At 43.4% G+C, this 20,025-nt stretch overlaps 2 protein-coding genes across 5 annotated transcripts in view; both read right to left on the bottom strand.

Moving 5' to 3' along the window:
- taok2a (TAO kinase 2a) overlaps window positions 1–10,767 on the bottom strand; it is a 28,970-nt gene extending 18,203 nt beyond the window's left edge. For 3 of the 4 annotated variants that reach the window (XM_004556457.5, XM_012920543.5, XM_004556458.5), the window contains exons 1-2: window positions 10,264–10,767; window positions 818–958 (exon numbers count right to left, since the gene is read on the bottom strand). In XM_004556457.5, coding sequence (XP_004556514.2) covers window positions 818–949 — 132 coding nt within the window. In that variant the 5' untranslated portion in view covers window positions 950–958; window positions 10,264–10,767. Of the gene's footprint in view, window positions 1–817; window positions 959–1,497; window positions 2,147–10,263 lie in introns of those variants that run through there. The other variant, XM_076883488.1, reaches the window with a different exon arrangement.
- Window positions 10,768–12,453: 1,686 nt separating this feature from the next.
- Window positions 12,454–16,203, bottom strand: LOC101481563 (heat shock 70 kDa protein 1). Its single transcript, XM_004556453.6, has 2 exons — window positions 16,067–16,203; window positions 12,454–15,287 (listed from the first exon to the last, which is right to left on the bottom strand). The coding sequence occupies exon 2, from the start codon at window positions 15,262–15,264 to the stop codon at window positions 13,342–13,344; it is 1,923 nt and encodes a 640-aa protein (XP_004556510.2). The 5' UTR covers window positions 15,265–15,287; window positions 16,067–16,203; the 3' UTR covers window positions 12,454–13,341.
- Window positions 16,204–20,025: the final 3,822 nt, after the last annotated feature.

Here is a 20,025-nt window from a genome sequence, read left to right as displayed (position 1 = left end):
TCAAAACAGCCACTTAACTCGTGCACATCTTTGTTCTAGATGTAAGAAAACATGCTGCCTTGGAGCGCCACAGCACAGAAACAGGTTGCACCAATAGCCCGACTGAGGTTTCTGCATCAGGACCAAAAGCACATGTGGTCCTTAGCTAGTCCTGTATAAGACCTGAGGACAGACGACCTCACACTGACTCTGGAACACTCGGGTTTACAGACTGGCCGATATGGCCTGAAATCCATATTGCGGTATAAATTGAAGCATGTGCGGTAACGATATATATCGCGATACATTCTTTTCTTCTGTGTAATGAATTCTCCGCACTATAAGGCCACTTAAAATCCTTTAATTTTCTCACAAATGAACAGGGCGCCTAATGTATGAATTCTGGTTGTGCTTACTGACCTTGAACCGATTTACTGTGCTACACGGCGCTCAGAAAAATTTGTGGGTTTTTCCTTGTTTGTTTGTATTACTTGATCCCTAAAGTGTTCTCCAATGAGACGACAGCGACTCACAGCTCATTTAAGTTTGAGACCGCTGCTTTAGAGGCCCACACCTTTATTTTTGGTGGGTACTGTAGTTATGAAGGTGCAGAGTCCAAACAAGCTGTGGACTTTAGTAAATCCAGGAGCAGACAGGATCGGCACATGTGACTAACTTTCTCTGAGGGATCATTTAACATGTAAACAACTTCACCTGATGTCTTTGTTTTAAACTCACACCTGGAGAGAGAAGCTGCTCACACTGAACAACATTAAAACCAGAGAGTGAGTTTGTTACTGACACGGTCAAAAGCGGACGCACTTCCGATGTTACTCACAAAGTACACCGCTCCAAAGCTCCCGTGGCCGATCTCCCGGAGGTCGGTGAACAGCTTCTCCGGGTCATCTTTGCAGAACAGATCAGCCACCTCGGGGTCCTTCAGATTGCCCGCCCGCGCATTCGAGGGCATGGCCAGGGCCTGGAGGATGGAGAGAGTGCTCAGGTCAGTGCTGCAGATTGAAATCAGGGTGAAAACATGGAGGTCAGAGGTCAAAGCTTTTTCTTGTTAACTGGGGTTTTGGTCATAATCAGATTTTCTCAGATTTTCCCCTGGAGGCAAATAAATCTTTATGATCTGTGGATTCTGACCTCTGTTCAGACATTTACAGGTTTTTTTATTAGTTTTCTTATTAGCGTGAAACATAAATAAAATATAATTACCATTATACAAACAATCACATAGCTATGTCCACACATACATATTTATGTACCTAAATGAGTATATAAAGGAGGGGAAAGAGGTTTTCTAAGTATCAATGATTCGGATTCCAGTACTGGAAAAGCTGGATCAAAGTTTTGCTATATGTTGGCTGCCCCTTTAACTAAGACAGCGGGTGCCTGTGTTGCTTTTGCAGCATGTGATTTGCCCGTTTATACTTCAGCTGGGCTGAAAACCATCAAATTAATGTGCCAAACATGCTGGGAAATGCGTTCCTGCACTCTTGTAAAGTGACCCACTTCCAGTCTTCCCTCACAGAGACTCCATCAGCTTCCCTGATGTTCCCAGCCTGTGCTGCACATCTGTAACGCTGCGTATTGCACCAGGAATCCCACGACTGGCTGCTGCTGACGTTACCGTTCACAGTTAACATGGATCTGCACTTCAGCCGTCTATCTGGGAACCGGCTGACAAGTCGAGGCTTGTGAAGCGTTCCAGGGAAAATCGGGCTGTTTCACCGTGGGAGTGCCAAATACAAACAATGCAGGGAGGGAGAGTGACACGGACCCATGTGGGCGAGACAAAATGGCAGCTGCGTTTTCACAAAGTGCTCTTCACCATGAATGGGCTTCAATGAAGAACTGTTCGGCTCAGATCGCTTTAGTGACGGCAGCAGCGTGACGCGAAAGGCTGACAGCTTCCAAAATAAGGACACGCGCTCGTCCTTCAAATCCGCTCACCCAGTCCGAGCAGTCACGTTCAGCCTCTGTCTTCTTGTTTCTACGACGACAGCGCTGCTGAAAAACATCAGAGGAGATCCACTCGTACCAAAACTAACGACGCCGACGATGACCAGCCCGGCGCTTCGGTGCAGACGCTTCGAATGTTTGGCTGTCCAAAATGGATCAGGTGTTCATTTGATGCACTCTCGGTATGAACAGTGCCGTGTTCACCTCCTCCCGCTGATACACAACTTTAGAGCTCCTGCAGACAGGTATGCACAAGCTCCTCCCTCAGCAGGTGAGGAAATTCAAGTGCACAACAATGAACAACGCTTCGAGGAATTCCAAGAGATGGCGTTTCAAAAAACATAAATGTTAATCATTAAGAATAACCTGATACACAGACAGCAACGCGCCCGATACCTGCAGCTCCACCTACCGTGGCGACCACTCCCACCTCCTCTATGGGAAACAACAGCGCAGCCGTAAGTCGGCGGTTCTTCCCGTGTGTAACGTTAACACCGCGTTAATTTAACAGGATAAAAACTGAATTTATACAGCACCAAATCCCAGCGACTGTCACTGTCATACATGCGCTACCATTGTTAGGGGCGGGTTTTGATGATCGATTTATCGATTAAAATCGATTCTGGCTTGGATAACGTGATATCGATTCATTCAAATCCTGAATCGATTTTTAAATATCAATTTATTTTGCCCGAAATGCCAGAATCTCAGTTTCAACAACCACCAAAGATGAAAACAGTAACTGAGAGCAGGAACAGGCTTCTGCACAGAGACGTAAACACAAAGCTCGACCCGCCGAAGCATCAGGATCAGCGAGCTGTGACTTTCTCAGCGACGGCACGGACACGGTCGGGGCTGAAAGCCGACAGCTCGCTGACTGTCGGCGGGTCGAGCTTTGTGTTCACGCCCTTTTTGCGCTGATTCTGAAGCTGTTAGTTTTAACTCTCTCCAAACAACATTGACCGAACCAGCAGCAAAAGAAGATCCAAACTACGCTTCACACAAACATCGTCATGGATTCACTCTGACTTTTGCTGTTTTGCTTCCACCAGGATAAAGTCACACTTCCTGCACAGCTCCCTCTCCCTCTCTCTCTCTCTCTCTCTCTCTGTTTCCCGTCTAAAAATCTGTTTTCTTCATTATTCGCTTGCTTGTTACGCACAAGTCTGCCGTTGTTTACAGGCTGTCGGACGCTGTTTGTTTCCTTTTACTTACCGTATTTCCCGGACTACAAAGCGCACCTGAATATTAGCCGCACAAGCTAAAATCAGGGGAAAATCCTGTTTTGTACATACATTAGCCGCACCTGACCAAAAGCCGCAGGTGTTTCAATGTTGACTTATCATATGTAAGAGAATATGCACAAAGCGAATTGTCAGGAAAGAGATGGCTGTTTGGAGACACACCCCTTTTATTAATATTTTGAAAAACAAGTTATGGGTACATATTTGCACATGTAGTACATAACAGTAGCCTACAGCACACCAGAAAAATAGATTCAGACTACCTTTTAGGCTCAGGTGCAGTGACACGGCTTTAACAAGAAGAAAAGTCAGTCATTCACCATCTTTCTCTTCTTCCTGCGCTCTAAAAACACCAAAGTCCTCTTCTCCAGTGTCAGATATGAACAGGCTCAGGATGGCTTCGTCATCCACTCTCCGCTTCTCCTTCGTTGTCACTTTCAAAACCAAAGAAATCCTCGTTGTCAGTGTCGGAGTCGAACACCCTCAGAAGGGCCGTGGCGGTGTCCTCCTCTCCATCATGCAGCAGTCCAGCCCTTCAAAATCCGTTGGTGATCGTGGATGTTTTTGCACTTTTCCACGCTGTCAGAATCCACCGGTGGAGTTGGGCATAACTTGCTTTTCGCAAGTTTATCGCCGCTCGTCATCCACGCCTCCCGCTGAATGCGTAGCGCTACTTTGAAGTTTGTTTTTCGCGCTACTTCGTACGGCACTACGTTGCCTGGCGGACGGACATGTGACTAACATACCACTCTTGAACCCCGATCCTTCCGCCAGGCAACGTAGTGCCGTACAACAGCGGAACAAACAAAACAAATCGTCTTACGATATGACAAAAATCATGGAAAATCCATAGAAAAGCCGCACCTGACTAAAAGCCGCAGGGTTCAAAGCTTGTGCAAAAAGTAGCGGCTTATAGCCCGACAATTACGGTACTTCCGAAAAGAAAAACCTAATTTCTGTCGTTCAATACTGAACAAATTTAAACGTTTTAAAATTATACAAAATGCAAAACGCTGTGTCTGTAATAAAACCGCTGTAACTTCAGAGGTGATGTTCATGTGCTGATTAATGGTTTTCTTTCCTTTTTGATCGACTGCAGAATATTTTTATAAAATCCAGAACAGGAAAATCTGCTTCATGTTTTTCTGTTTTATCTTCAGCTACTTTGACACAAAGGCCTCGCTGTGATGCTCACACCTTTGATAAAGTCTTGCGTGTGTCAGCTTCCTTTTTATAGATACAAAAATATGTAAATGTGCTGATCTGAATTATAATATTTCTGTCTGTCTGAGGCAAAATTTCCCAGATTTAAATCGAATTGAATCGATTCTAGAATTATAATTAACAATGTGCGCTGCTACGTCACACGACACATTTGTTTACGTCTGTTCTTCTTCTTCATTTAATTTCTCTGAGGTGTCTGAGGCTCCTAACATCCATTTGCGTTGCCTCGGCCACCGTGGTCGTTCCCTTTGTGTTGCTGGTTTGGAGAGGACGGGTTCCTCTGCCCGAGAGGCGGGGCTCATGCTTGTAGCACGTTTGTAAAGTTTTTTTTTACTTTACACATAACTGCCACTCCCCTTAGCCTTAAGTTGCTGCATCAGTGTGCATTATTAACTGTAACGGAGAAACTCCGCACGTGTGCGTGTCGCCAACGAAGTAGGTCACAGTCATGGTGCTGCAGCTTCAGCAGAGACGATTGTGATGTTTATCTAACGCACTGCCTTCTAACAACAGCTCTGAATATGCGACTCTGATGGGCCTCACATTCAGTCAACAACCAGAAAACAATCTGATGATTAAAGGATGCGATTAATCGTTTCAAATACACATTAATATTTGTATGAAGGTATAAGCTTAGTGTTCAAGCTCAGTTTGGACCGATTTCTTCCTTCCCATTTAAATAATTCATAAACAGGTCATAAGGGAAGCCGTTACCACGTCTTAATGCAGACATAATGAAATGTAGATGTTTTAGCTTCTTGGCACAAATTTCTCCATCAAATTTTCCAACTCGACTCAAAGCTTTAAGCTATTTATAGCTGCAAGAACTGACAAATTCCAGCTCGAGCAGAAATAAGAAAATGAAAGGAACTCCTCAGTGATTCAAATCTACATTCTGCCATGAAAATGGGTCTGAGGGAGGAGCAGAATCATGACATGCATTTAATGAAATGCCTGGCACGTGTTTTGGCTGCTGTATGTGGAGATCAGTGTACGACTTCGCTGTTACGCTCCGACTCAAATCAACGCCGATTTAAATAAATCCACAAAAATCCAAAGAGAGAGGCCGAATCATCAGAGCGGTGGATGTAATCTGAGGCTGCACACTGAGCCGTGCTTATTGACATCCTTCTGTAACGGGGTTAATGTGGCGCTCATCCTCTGAGCGTCAGCTGCAGCCCCGAGAAGAGTCGCCAGCTTAACCAGGCCTCTGCACGCCGGCCGCCGGATTCCCGTTTAACAACGCGCCCGCTCTGTGCCCGAGGTGGAGACAGATTCCCACCATCCTGCCCCCCTGACCTGAAAGCGCTTCTAAACACAGTGAAGCAATTTACAATTATGTATGGCGTGGCACTCGACAGCCTGCCGCTACAGTCAGAAGAAACACTACCCGTCTGAAAATATGACAGCAGAGGGGAAAGCAGCACCTTAATTTGCCACCGTGGTATCAAACTAGAGGCCTTTATCGTGTCAGTCAGCCTTCACTGCATATCTGAACACCCTTTGAAATTCTACTTTAATGCTTTTAAAGACCTAAACTGAAGACTGAGTTCCTTCAACACTACAACAACTGCACAATGGGTTTAAATCTCCACATAAGATCCAACAGTAATCATTACTGCTCTATTCTCTGCTTTACTGTTCAGCGCTACATAAGAAATCAATCACACGTTTAAAACAAAACTTAAATATGTCATTTTAGTCTCCGTTTACTGAACAACTGTAGATGTGTAGGAGCAATGTTGGAAGTATTTTGTAGCATTTCAATTTAAAATGAGACAACACTGATATCAGTAACAATATAGTGTTATTTCTCAAGTTTTTCCAGGCGAACCCGCCTGATAAACCAGATGCTGGTATTAAAGTATTTAAAAATCCACTTTGATAAATATTTGGCTGTGAATTTTGTGCATCTATTGGTTGGAAAACTAAGAAACATCAATGGTAATACCACGGTTAAAGGGTGTTCATTACTGCATGTGCATCATTTTATTCAGAGATTAGTTTATTGATTCTGGTTAGAGCAGGGCGATATGGCCAGAAATATTTATCACGATATATATTTGAAAATTTGCGATAACGATATAACTGACGATATAATTGATGCGAGACAAAATACAACTCCACAACTTTACTAGCACAAAAAAAAAACCCATCCATTTATTTTCACTTAAATAAGCTGCTGTTTTTATGTGCATTAAAGTTATATAAACATTTAACAGTGCAAATGCAAATTCCTTGATGAAAGTTAACCAAAGGCATCTCCAGTAGAAATGTGCCGACATATCCTGAGTTAACCATGTATAATATCCACTGAAGTTAAAAAGAGGAGCTTTGCAGCATTAAACTGCAGTGTGCCAAATAAAAAAAGTCAAATACGGACTTTTCCGACCACAAGCTGCACGGGAATATAATGCACATTAAGCATTTGTCTCTAACCATCAGGAACCTTCACGTTAACTTTTATCGAGTGGAAAAGTGTTAGTGTTCGTCCTCCAGCTTCACTGTTTATGTCATGCCAGTGGTTCCCAAACTTTTTTTGCTGGGCCCCCCTTGTTTTACAAGAAAAATGTTTGCGCCCCCTCCCCCTTCTCGCGCGTGCACGCGCTCACACATCCTCCAACCACACACACCCATATTTTGTCCCCCCACCCCACCCCTCCCCCGCAATGGCTCTGCGCCCCCCCCTAGGGGGTGGGCCAGACACTTTGGGAAGGTCTGTGTTATGCTAACATAGCTGTGTCGCTAGCGATCACGTAGCACATCATTATATACCAGCTAGCCCAACTTCAGTAACCCTACAAACGTCACTGCTGTTTAGTTTTCTGTCTTCATTTATGTTGGAAGTGATAACAGAGCTGTACGTTTGAATGCTTCATAAATCTCTCAGTCAGAACATGCTACATCATGTTTGGGTAACTAGCGAAGCTAGCAAGCTAACTTCCTGTTAACTTCTAACTCCGTTAAATGTAATGAATTCTGTTTTCATGGTTGCCTGGATGTTAAACTTCATCGTTATACCTGGTAAAGCAGCAACGCTGATCATTTTATTAAAGATGAAAGAATTTAGACAGTTTAACTCTCAGTGATGCTGCAGTGTTCGTTTGACTTTAGGACCCAGATTACTCCCAGATTTACGAGCACCTTAGTCCAACAAGTACGGCAATAACGACGGCCGCTTGCATGTTCTACAAAAAAAATCTGCTTTGTTGTGTATCTGACAGACGAAAGCTAAACCTGAAGTTGCAGCATTTTTACAAACCAGTTCTGGTTCATCCGTTTCACTCAACGATCCGCTTTCTCCTTCTCATTCTCCGTCGCCGCCATGCTTTTTCGGCCGTTAGTTAGCGTATGAAAACAAAGGCACTGCGCATGCCCATATTCTATCGCGATATTTCATTTTCTTATCGTTGCCTAACGGTATTACCGTGAACGGTATAATATGGCCGAGCTCTAATTCTGGTACTCTTTATTTCCTCTTATGTTTGAGGTTTGACTTTCTGATGGATTTTATCTCACATTACCTCGGATGTCATCAGGAAAGACATTTTTATTTATTTTAGCTGAGCTCATGTCTCTTTTTTTATTTTATTTCTGTACACCCTTTGTGAGTAAATATTTCCATTATTAAAAGCTTGTTGAACAGCAGCAGTGTTGAGGCATCTCATCTGTTGGGTCCATAAATCTTTATTTAAAACAATTATGCTTTTTAATTTTGTCCATTTCCCCCCTTGTGGTAGTGAAATCGGATAGTACAGAGTTTGATTTCCTAGTATTCTAACAACCCTGAGCATTACTGTATTTTTATAATCACGTTTAATTCAAATTGTTTTTATGTATTCTTACTGTGCTCACAGACCACTTTAAAATGTAACTGATGTTTCATCTTTAAGCTGTTTATCAACTGTTCAGCTGAATTACATTTTGAGCCTTCTCATTGGCTCGTCAGTCACCTGTGAAGCACTAAGATAAATAAAAGGTGTTAAATACAATGACTGCGTATGTGACAGGGACATTTGAGAAGCAGCTCTCCACAGTGTGGCTCAAATTAGCATCAGACTTGGTTTTGATGGCGGCTGAAAAAGCCAGACTCAGAGCGGACAGGAAGAGAACCAGGCCAATTTCCAAAATAAAAGACCTCGTACGATCTAAATGTTTCTGGTGTGGTCTGAAGCTTTACAGCTTTACTTCCCGTTAGTCTGACAAAGACCTAAATAAAAAAAATGTTTAAAATCCACTTAAAACTGCACTGATTCTGTTATCTGTGTATAATCCACAACAGATGACATCTCCAGGCCTACTGCCACCTGCTTCAGGTAACAGCCTCATGTGGACCTCAAAGACAAACGTCTCCACAAATTTCTCTTTTTAAACCTTTCGTATTACTTAAAAACACTTCAGACATTTGGGCCCTTTACAATCTTTTTTAACGCATTTCTGAGGCTGTGCAGATGCCTGACAAAGATGATCACAGTAGAAATAACAGCAGCATTCAAATGGGGTCATGTTGACTCTGTTGCATAAGGTCTTTGTTGTGTTCATGGCTAGGTAAAATTTTATGAAACATCAGACTCGAGTTTTGGGACGCATGCTGCTGCGTGTCGAGTAACAAAGGTCGGTCGCCATTATTGTTTGACTTCTCAGGTTCACGGTTAACTGCAGCCATCGTTTCTGAGGCGAGAAGACATCTCGTGGTTTCTATTTTTGTCCCTGTTCTGAGGAACGGGACCGCTCCCGCAAGCTTGAACATGCAAGACTAGGAAAGCAAGTTTCCTCAACTTCCTACATGGAAAAACAAACTCACACTAGTTCAGTCAAGTTACATTTTTGTTTGGCAATAAAATCAAGAGAAAGGAAAAAGGGAAGCAGAGCCACAGACTGCTCTTTTTAAACAAAGCATGATGTGAAATGTTGTGCGTCAGTGGTGCTGAATGACCTCAATCACATGGCTGAATTTTAGCTCGAAGCTGCAAACAGTTTTGCATAATTAAAGCCAAGATGTTGCGAGCCTTGTGCAGTCATGTGGAGGCCAATGGCTCATATTTAGTCAAACGTAAGAGGTTTGATACGAGTGTGTGGCCCAAACTTTCCTTTGGGGCAACACAAACATGTAACAGTTACACAAAGTGAAAGCTGAATGCTTTTCCGTGACTTGATGCCAAATCTCCTGAGGCAGGAGGAGGAGAGTTGGGGTCTTTATAACAAACCCAATTTCTCCAATGTTATTTAGGAGGAAATAAGGACACTGGAGATGTGTGGCTCTGATTTTAAGGCTTACATAAGCACTGCATGGAGAGCTGGTCCAAAACGGAAACCTCACATCCATTAAGATAGTTTGATTTGGATACAGAAGCTCCAAACCGGCCTGCACTCCACCCTCACAGATATCTTATCAGCTGCTTTAGTAAGCCGGTTATTGGCTGTTTTGTTCGGCATTTAAACTCAGATCGTTTCTCTAAAAACACTGATATACTTTCAGTTACACGAACGACTGCTTGGAGACTGCTGGGTCAGATTTAGATGGCTGCGTGTCCTAGCTTGGATTTGTTAGGTTCGCTCGTAATTATCAATTATCTTACTAAATACACCTGAAAAAAAAAGAAAAGCAACAGAAAAATGTAGGACCGTAATTTAAAAACAACTTCAAAAAATACCTGCAGCTTTACTGCGCCAAACTCCCAACTTTAACATCTCTCTCTTAACGGCTAAAAAATGATCACAAATACTTTAACTACGGTGACATTTTTACTATTTTTCTTTACGAATATCTTTAAAAAAAAAAAAAAGCACTGGCACATTAGGGGCCCTCCACTTAGCCCGTGTGGAGCCGCTAACTAACGGTACTCACCGCGGCTTATTGTGGTTCCGCTCTGAACCGAAAAACAACCGATAGCAGCCGAGCTAATAGTAGACCTCAATCCTCATAGCCCGGAATCCCTCTCCGCAAACAGTCACCACCACGTCCGGGGCATTTCCACCCAGGTCGCTGCTGATATTTGTGAAGTTAATGCGGGGTTTCCAGATGTCACAGACCGGCTCAGACTCGAGGCTCGCCTTCGTCCTGCGATCTTAGCCGCTGCTAACTGGTTAGCTTAGCTCGGATAGCCTGAGAGCTAACATTAACCGGAGCCGTCCTGCGGGGTGTGGCTGCTGTTTCTCCGCGCCGCTGCTCCTCCGAGCATACTGTCCAGCTGCACCAACTTTTCTGAAAAAAAAAAGCATAAAAAGCAGCCTGAAAATCCGCGCCCCGTCCCCGGGCCGGGCGTGTTTTCTTCCCCCGTTTTTGTTCTTGCTAAACACAAGATGGCACGGGCTGGCGGGGCGGGACTCAGAGCGGTGACCGGAAACCGCTGTCTTCTACTTCCGACAAGGGTCCCGCTTCACAAATAAAAGGGTATAAATAAACCGACCTACATGATATTAATAATCTAGTACAAACGCTCCAAGGCTTGATTTCATGATTATTTTTACGAGACTGCGGTTAATATCCAGAACTTATAAATTCAGCCGGAGAGGGAGAGCTTTAAAAACGAAAGATTATTCACACGATGAACTACAGCAGGGATTTATGTAGAAATCTCCTGTAAGATACTGTAAAAATATTATAATAATGAATGTACAGGAAATAATATATATGGTGTACATGTATGTTATGTGAGGTGGTGTGCTGATTTTTTCATAGTGATGGACAGCCTGATAGATGAGGTCTAGTCTATGATATTTGCAGATAACACTCAGATCTGTAGTGACAGTCGGGAGTAGGTAGAGGAGAGCTTTAAGAAGTGGAGGTATGCTCTGGAGGGAGAGGAATAAAAGTCAGTGGAAGCAAAAGGTGTTGTGTGTCATGTGTCACAGGTGTGTGAATTTGTTTATAATGGAGCACTGTAACAAAAAATAATTTCCCCCAGGGATTAATAAAGTATTCTGATTCTGATTCTGATGAGAGGTAGACTGGTGGGAAAAAAACATGCAAGGTGCAAAGGTGGCGAAAGTATATTGGTTTAAATACCTGGGGTCAACCATCCACAACAACAGAGAGTGCACAAGAGAGGTGAAGAAGAGAGTGCAGCCCGGGTGGAGTGGGTGGAGCCAACTGTCAGGCATGATGAGAAACAGAAGGAGAGCAGCAAGAGTGAAAGAGAAGGTTACAGGATAGTGATCTTCGGTCTGGAGATGGTGGCACTGATAAACAGACAGACAGAGCTGAACATGTTCAGATCTTACAATATAGAAAATATTTTGACCTTTCGTATTTTAGACATGTTAAAGATTGACCCATTTGCAGCCATTTCGGACTCTTGGTTCAGCAAAAGGAACATTCCAGTTGTGCCTAATCAGACTTTTTTATGCATTAAAAAGTAAAAATCATAATATTAGGCATTAAATAGTAACATTAAGCTGCAGTCCTCTGTCATAAATTTCCTCCAGTTACTCAGTATTTTCTCATCGACTTTCAATACAGGACATTTACTATCATTGTGGGTTACCAATGTCTTTATTCAGCTAAATTATGTAAGTAATATAAAATGTCTTGATTGATCTGTACTTATTTCTTCAGCTTGTGGCAGTTAGTCCTGTGCATACTTTTTTTTTCAATTTGTTCAAAATTAAAAGAAACCAATTTCACCGTACACTAATGAGAAAATTATGTGAGTTTGTCTTTACCGGGAAAAGAAAATGAGAGGTGGTGGCAGTATTGATTGTTGTGCATGAATGCTGTAAAGCTGCTCAGTTCTGATAAAAAAAAAAAAAAAAGTGTCATTCAGGCTCTGAAAGGTGTTAAATAGTGACATCTGGTGGTATTTCTGCGTACTGCAGTGCCTGTTTTCATATATGCGGTGCCATGCGTTCTTGATTTATCCTTGTACAGAGATGGTTTCCTGATCCTCTTTTTACCTAAAGGCCTCAAACAGTTTGCACAAAAATTCAGTATTAATGATCTCTGGTCTAACCGGATGACAAAATTCAGATGGAGAAATGTTTCAAAATGCAGTGATATGTATGACAACATGGTAAATTAAACGAAGAAAAACATAAATGTATTTAATGACTGTTTTTATTGCAAAATCCAGCATTGCAAGAATATTAAAATTCATAAACACAAGTATAGCGGTTCCTTCACCTTTTCATTTACACATTATAAATAACAAAAACTAACATGAGGCCAATAGTTTGAAGTCAAAAGCTGTGTCCCAAAATGTCGGCTGCATCCTTCGGAGGACCCGGCCTTCGCGGTGTACGTGGGCCGGGTCCTTCAAAGACTGAGAAGGCCGGAAGTGCGAGGCTGTGAAATGGGACGGTCTAGCCTTCAGATTTGCGTCACCGCTGTGTCGGTGGAGTTTAATAAACTCGGCCGTCTGCTCCTTGCTGTCTAAACTATAACAGGACACTGGCGTAAATTCTCGACCGTCTCACACTTCTGTTTAATCAGTTTTCTGTTTGACGTTTATTCAGCTGTGAGAAAATCCCGGAGGAACCCAGTCGATGGATTATTAAAGTTTATTTAATCTAATAATCTAATAACTTTGATCAACCAAACCGATTTACTCCAGAACAAATAAAACACCCAAAAAAGGCAAACAATTACATTTTTAAGTTATCTGAGTGACTAATATATCATGTTTAACCTGAGTAGCAAAAGAGCGGGGGTCTGAAAACGATGAAGCCGGGAGTCCGCTGCCGGCTGGAGTGACCATTGAACCCCCCGGCCTGCTATCGAGCGGGTGGGTAACAGATGTCTCCGAAAACGTCGGCACACTTTTGCAAATATACGATTTCTTGATAAACCAAGCAGACATTTGTAATTTACACAGCTGCTTTCTCGCCTTAAAATATGTTAAAAGTTTATTTTGTGGCCCACAGCTAAAGAGTCTGATGTGAGTGTTCAACAGTCCCAGTGAGCTCAGAGTCCATCTTCAGGGCCTCTTTAGTCCACCTCCTCAATAGTGGGACCCTGGGAGCCGGCTCGTGCCTGCTCTCCACAGGTAGCACCAGTGGGCATCCCTCCCTGATACAGCTTGCTGATGATGGGGTTGCACACTTTCTCCAGCTCTTTCTGCTTGTGTTGGTACTCCTCTTTATCAGCCAGCTGGTTGTTCTCCAGCCAGGCGATGGCCTCATCACATTTCTCGACCACCTTCTTCTTGTCCTCCTCGCTAATTTTGCCCTTCAGGTTGTCGTCCTGCATGCTGCTCTTCATGTTGAAGGCGTAGGACTCCAGGGAGTTCTTGGTGGCGATTTTGTCCCTCTGAAGGTCGTCCTCGGCTTTGTATTTCTCTGCGTTCTGCACCATCCTCTCGATCTCTTCTTTGCTCAGTCGGCCCTTATCGTTGGTGATGGTGATCTTGTTCTCTTTGCCGGTGCTCTTGTCCACTGCAGACACGTTCAAAATGCCGTTGGCGTCAACGTCGAAGGTGACCTCAATCTGCGGGACGCCTCGCGGGGCGGGCGGGATCCCCGTCAGCTCAAACTTGCCCAGCAGGTTGTTGTCCTTGGTCATGGCTCTCTCTCCTTCGTAGACCTGGATCAGGACGCCGGGCTGGTTGTCGGAGTAGGTGGTGAAGGTCTGGGTCTGCTTGGTGGGGATGGTGGTGTTGCGTTTGATCAGGGCCGTCATAACCCCTCCGGCCGTCTCGATACCCAGGGACAGAGGCGCCACGTCCAGCAGCAGCAGGTCCTGAACGTTGCCAGAGGTGTCACCCGAGAGGATGGCGGCCTGGACGGCGGCGCCGTAAGCCACGGCCTCGTCTGGGTTGATGCTCTTGTTCAGCTCCCGGCCGTTGAAGAAGTCCTGCAGCAGCTTCTGGATTTTGGGGATTCGGGTGGAGCCTCCCACCAGGACGACATCGTGGATCTGTCCCTTGTCCAGTTTGGCGTCCCTCAGGGACTTCTCCACCGGCTCCAAGGTTCCCCTGAACAGGTCGGAGCATAGCTCCTCAAAGCGAGCCCTGGTGATGGAGGTGTAGAAGTCGACGCCCTCAAACAGAGAGTCGATCTCGATGCTGGCCTGGGAGCTGGAGGACAGGGTCCTCTTGGCCCTCTCACAAGCTGTGCGCAGCCTCCTCAAGGCTCTTTTGTTCTGGCTGATGTCCTTCTTGTGCTTCCTCTTGAACTCCTCCACAAAGTGGTTCACCATACGGTTGTCAAAGTCCTCTCCGCCCAGGTGGGTGTCTCCGGCCGTGGACTTCACCTCAAAGATACCGTCTTCGATGGTCAGGATGGACACGTCGAAGGTGCCCCCACCCAGGTCAAAGATCAGGACGTTCCTCTCTCCTGACTTGCCTTTGTCCAGACCGTAGGCGATGGCGGCCGCCGTGGGCTCGTTGATGATCCTCAGGACGTTGAGGCCCGCGATGGCGCCCGCGTCTTTAGTGGCCTGTCGCTGGGAGTCGTTGAAGTATGCCGGGACCGTGATGACAGCGTTGGACACCTTTTGGCCCAGGTAGGCCTCTGCGATCTCCTTCATCTTCACCAGCACCATGGAGGAGATCTCCTCGGGGTAGAAGGTCTTGTCCTCCCCTTTGTACTCCACTCCGATTTTGGGCTTCCCTCCATCTGAAATCACCTTGAAGGGCCAGTGCTTCATGTCCGCCTGCACCACAGGTTCATCAAACTTTCTTCCAATCAGCCTCTTGGCATCAAACACAGTGTTGCTGGGGTTCAGAGCCACCTGGTTCTTGGCTGCGTCCCCGATGAGCCTCTCGGTGTCTGTGAAGGCCACATAGCTGGGGGTGGTCCTGTTGCCCTGGTCGTTGGCGATGATTTCTACTTTCCCGTGCTGGAAAACCCCCACACAGGAGTAGGTGGTGCCCAGGTCGATGCCGATCGCTACGCCTTTAGCTGAAGACATCTTGATTACGTTGACTTAGTCTCCTAAAGAGGAGGCGAAAACATCAGAGAGGAACATTAACAAATACTGACAGAGGCAACAACAACTTCTGTTTATGGAGCGCTAAATTAAGTCAAACTATGGGTCCTTAAAATAACAAAGTTGTACAATTTGTGCAAATGTTGAGATTTTAAGTTTTAAATATAACTAAATTTTTTTAAATCATGCCTGCCTCTCGCCCTATGACAGCTGGGATAGGCTCCAGCGCCCCTGAAAAGGATAAGCGGAAGCGAATGGATGGATGGATTTTTTAAATCTTGCATTAAACATTGCTGCATTTAAAAATAAATCAGTACAGTCTTCCCTAGTCCAACTGAGTATATATTTATTATTGAATATGGTCTCGTGACTCTGCACGATTAATACTGTATTTTCTAGAAGGCAGCCATGATTTTAGGTGCTGGGTACAGATATAAATCCACCTCATGTCTAAACCTTATTTAAAAATCAGTAGATTTTTAAATAAGGTTTTATTTAAACATTTTTAAATCAAATACTGCAGTAGTTATCTTTTATAACTGACACTTTTCCAACACCGGAACAACACTGAAACACTTAAATAAAAAGTTAAAAAATAAAGCTTATTTCATAAAGATTTAGAGGAATTGTAATTTTTGAGTTTTCGTCCAGCCACTAATGAATGAAGCTTAATTAAATAAACTTTAAAAGTATCCCTGAACATTATATTTCTTAAGCCTAATATTTAAGAAACTAATTTCGTTGAACAGAACATTATTTCAAATAAACTATAAATGAAACTCACTCTCGCTGACAGATGAAGATCGTTTAGAAGATGAATGAAGCGCTTGTTCTTCTCCTCTGTAGCATTTGTCTCGTCCAGCTCCTGTCGGTGGTCTGATGTCAGGGTCTCTAACCGGCACAGTGACTTTATACGTTCCTCGCTGACTTCTCGTGAGTTCTCGAGCTTTCCCGTGACTCTCGTCCAATCAGAGTGCTCCGCGGTGAGCTCTGCGTGGTGACGTCACCGGGAGAAGTTTCTACCAGCTTCTCCGAGAATCTCATAGAAGAAGGTCAGAACGTGGAAAAATGATAGATAGATAGAACAAATCTGAGTCAGCGGATGTGGGCAGGGGAAAAGGCTAAGTTCTGTAACTCTGAGTCACTAAACATGAAACAAAGCAAGGTTTTTCACCTTTGAATACGATATTATCACCATCATCGACTAAAATCCGTTTCGTTGCAGCGATAATTAACTAGAATTACCTAGAATTAACATAAATCCTTTAAAATTACACATTTTGGGATAAAGTTCGCTTGATAGAAGAAGAAAATCGCTGAAGTATAATTCATCTAAGCTCTCTCGGTGCAGTGAAACTGCCGTCTGCTCCTTGCTATCTAAATTATAACTATTTATAAATTATAAACTCTCGACCGTCTCACGCTTCTGTTTAATCAGTTTTCCGTTTGATGTTTATTCAGCTGTGTGAAAACCCTCCCGAGGGATTAATAAAGTTTTATTTAATCTAATCTAGTAACTTTAATCACAGCCAAACCGATTTACTCAGGGAAAAAACACTGAAAAAAGTCAAACAATAACATGTATGAGTTATTTAAGTGACTTATATATAATGTTTAACCTGAGTAGCGAAAGTCCGCAGAGATTTGAAGACGATGTGACCGGAGTTTGCTGTTCTCCCCGGCTCAGATATCTGAAGTTTACATTCTCGCCTGAAAATGTGTTAAAAGTTTATTATGCGACCCAGAGAGAGTAATAAGAGCAATATTAAAGCTCAGTAGCTGCAGTAGTAGTAGCCATTGTTGGAAACTGGAATTGGCTGGGCCAATCTGGGATATGGTTTTTCAATTTTGTTGTCCGGGTGGAAAATCGGGAGAAATTCGGGAGAATGGTGGCTCCGGGAGATTTTCGGTAGGGGCACTGAAATTCGGGATTCTCCCGGAAAAATCGGGAGGGTTGGCATGTATGCAATATTTTTGACTATTTTAAAGAAAAAGCAGTAAAGATGAAAAGAATTAGAAAGAAAGAAATAACACATAAAAATGTTTGTGACTATTCTGTGAGGTAAGTGGTGGAAGAAAAAAGTTTGATTACGAGTTAATAAACAGAAATATATAAAATGCAACTTTACAGGTTAAAATCAAAGAACTATTTCACTCGGAGGTGTTATTCTCATTTCATTCCACTAGATGTCACCAAAGTAAGGTTTAAATCAACAGAGAGCAGGAAGTAAGGACTGCGGTCAGAGAGGAATGATCCAGGGGCGGTTTTAGCCCATTTTAATCAAAATTCATCAAAGCACCCCCAAAGATTTCTTACTTTTTTGACAATATTTGGTACAGGATAGTGTCATATTTTTTGTGTGATACACTACAAAAATATAGAAACTTGGTTGAGATATTTTAACAACAAAGATACCCCCCCCCCCCCCTCCCAAAATGGTTTGTTCCAGCTCTCCCCTGCTCTGGCTCTAGCTACTGCCAGAGCGATGGCGGCTGAGACGCAGCAGAGGGAGGTGGAAGAGCCTGGCTTAAAACAGGACATGTTAGCTGCCTTTAACCTTGCGTTACTCTTTGTACAGTTGGTAGGAGTCAGACCATGTGTCTTTTAGCTGAAAAACATGACACCAGGTAGTGATGGGCAGATGAAGCCCCATGAAGCACTGAAGCTTTTCATCCAATTGGTTCACCCCAACGCGAAGCTTCAAGAAGCTTCATTTGCTCTAGCAGGACACCTACTGGACGTAAAAATAATAGCTGGCATGAATTTGAAGAGTGTGGCATTTTGCACACAGCCTGTAAATGTCAACAACAAAAGGAGTGTGTAAAACATCTATATTGTAGTGATGGCAGTATACTGTGTATATTTATAGTGGCAGTATGGAAAATGATTATTTGGAAATGCTTGAAATGGAAATGATCATTTACTGTGAGGTGAGGTGTGGTTGGGGTGTGGACAGTAGTTGTGCTTTTGTAACGTTGAGGTGTGGACAGCTACACACAGGCTTTGAGCCTCAGTCCTGCCTGTTCACATTTTATTCTGTAAAAACTAAATTTTCACTGCTTTTATGGCCTTTTTAGTGGGGAGAACATAGCTAGGATTTAATGATTTAACAAATCTTTTGAATCCTTTGTCCTCCACAATGCTAAATGGCTGGGAGTCCTCAATCACCATGCTAACCAGGTCTTCATCTATTTGAGATTGTTCTCCTGAGGAAAGACAATAAAGATAAAGCACAAATATAAATATCACACACGTAACTTATAACAGTTGTATAATATTGTTATATCATTTAGTAACATTACTGCATCCTATATTATCATGGCATTTGATGGCTCACCTGGTCTTGCTCCACAATCGGTGTTCCCCTTATTCTCATGCAAAGCTCTGTAGTGCCTAAGCATGGATGAGGTGTTGTTGTTATATCCCAGCTCCCTGGCACATAGCAAACACTTCACCTTGTACAAAAGTCAAGACAGCTTAACATAAATTGTATTGCACCATCAGTATCATGAAAATACATCTTCTGTAGAAATTTACATACCTTGTTGGGAGGAATAAGATCAAAATGTTCCCACACAGGGGAGGACATCCTCCTCTTCTTAGCTGGCTCCATTCTCTCCAGACTTTCTCTCCTCACTCCCATAAACCTCCAAACGGTCTCCAAACTCTCACTAACCGCAACTCTCCATCAAACACCCACATTTTGAATGAAGTCTGAGGGGTTTATATCGCTGTCATATCTCGCGGCAAAGTTCGAACCACTTCATGAACCAGTCACGTGGTACAGCCGGGCAGCGAGGCTTCGGACGTGATCATTTTCAGCTCCTCCCATAAATGAAGCAAGCCTCGATACGCGCTTCGCGGAAACGCCCCCTCCATTACTCGACACACGCTCCGAAGCCTCGATACAGAACGTCCCATCACTAACACCAGGTAACCTGCAGTGTGGGAAACGTGTTTCCCCACGATGTTTGCTGCCCTACAATCCGTCCTGCTCTGTAGTGAAATCAGTGATATTTGACCGCCCTGTTGCTCCCATTGAAATGTATACAGCCTATTTAAAATCTAAAACGTAACATTGTCTGTAGCCTGCTGTTGTTACCACTGTCCTGTTTGAAAAGGAATGAGAGAAGCTGCTTATTTTGTCATATGTGCCGATATTAAACCCACGGTACTAACTAGCTAACTGACTGGATTCCCATTAACCTTATAACTGCTGTTGTTTGTGTGTGTGTGTGTGTGTGTGTGTGTGTGTGTGTGTGTGTGTACAGTGAGACAGCCAGGTTCATAATGGATATAAGGGCGGAAGGTCAGGAAGAATGAGGTAAGGAAACAGACAGGGAGCAGTGACAGGCACAGCAGAAACTCTTAAACTGCTTGAGAGAGTTGATCACCAAACAGTGACAGATTTGCCAACATCAAGCTGAGGCAACATTAAAATAAAATAAAAAATCTGCAGAGCCATATTAGTATCTGCAGTAAAGATCTTTTCATACATTGTACCATAGGCATAGTTGCCTCCATTTTTATAATTTCTTTATTAATATTTTGTACATTTCAAGGACTCTTCTATTTTTGGAGTGTATTTTTATGTATCTGTATTATATTATACATACACATTAAAAGCTCACTATGAGCATCATTCATTATTCTCCCCAGTAATTAAGGTTAGGATGCATTTTTATTCCGATCCATTCTTCTTTTGCAGCATTTAAATAACCTTTATCAGATTTGATGGTTTT

Source organism: Maylandia zebra, linkage group LG4 (genome assembly GCF_041146795.1).
Source record: "Maylandia zebra isolate NMK-2024a linkage group LG4, Mzebra_GT3a, whole genome shotgun sequence".
Classification (NCBI taxonomy): Eukaryota; Metazoa; Chordata; class Actinopteri; order Cichliformes; family Cichlidae; genus Maylandia; species Maylandia zebra.
This window is presented reverse-complemented; position numbering and strand designations above follow the sequence as displayed.

Excerpts from the sequence above, each read along its gene's own strand:
- LOC101481563 (XM_004556453.6), bottom strand. The coding sequence starts at position 15,264 with ATGTCTTCAGCTAAAGGCGTAGCGATCGGCATCGACCTGGGCACCACC.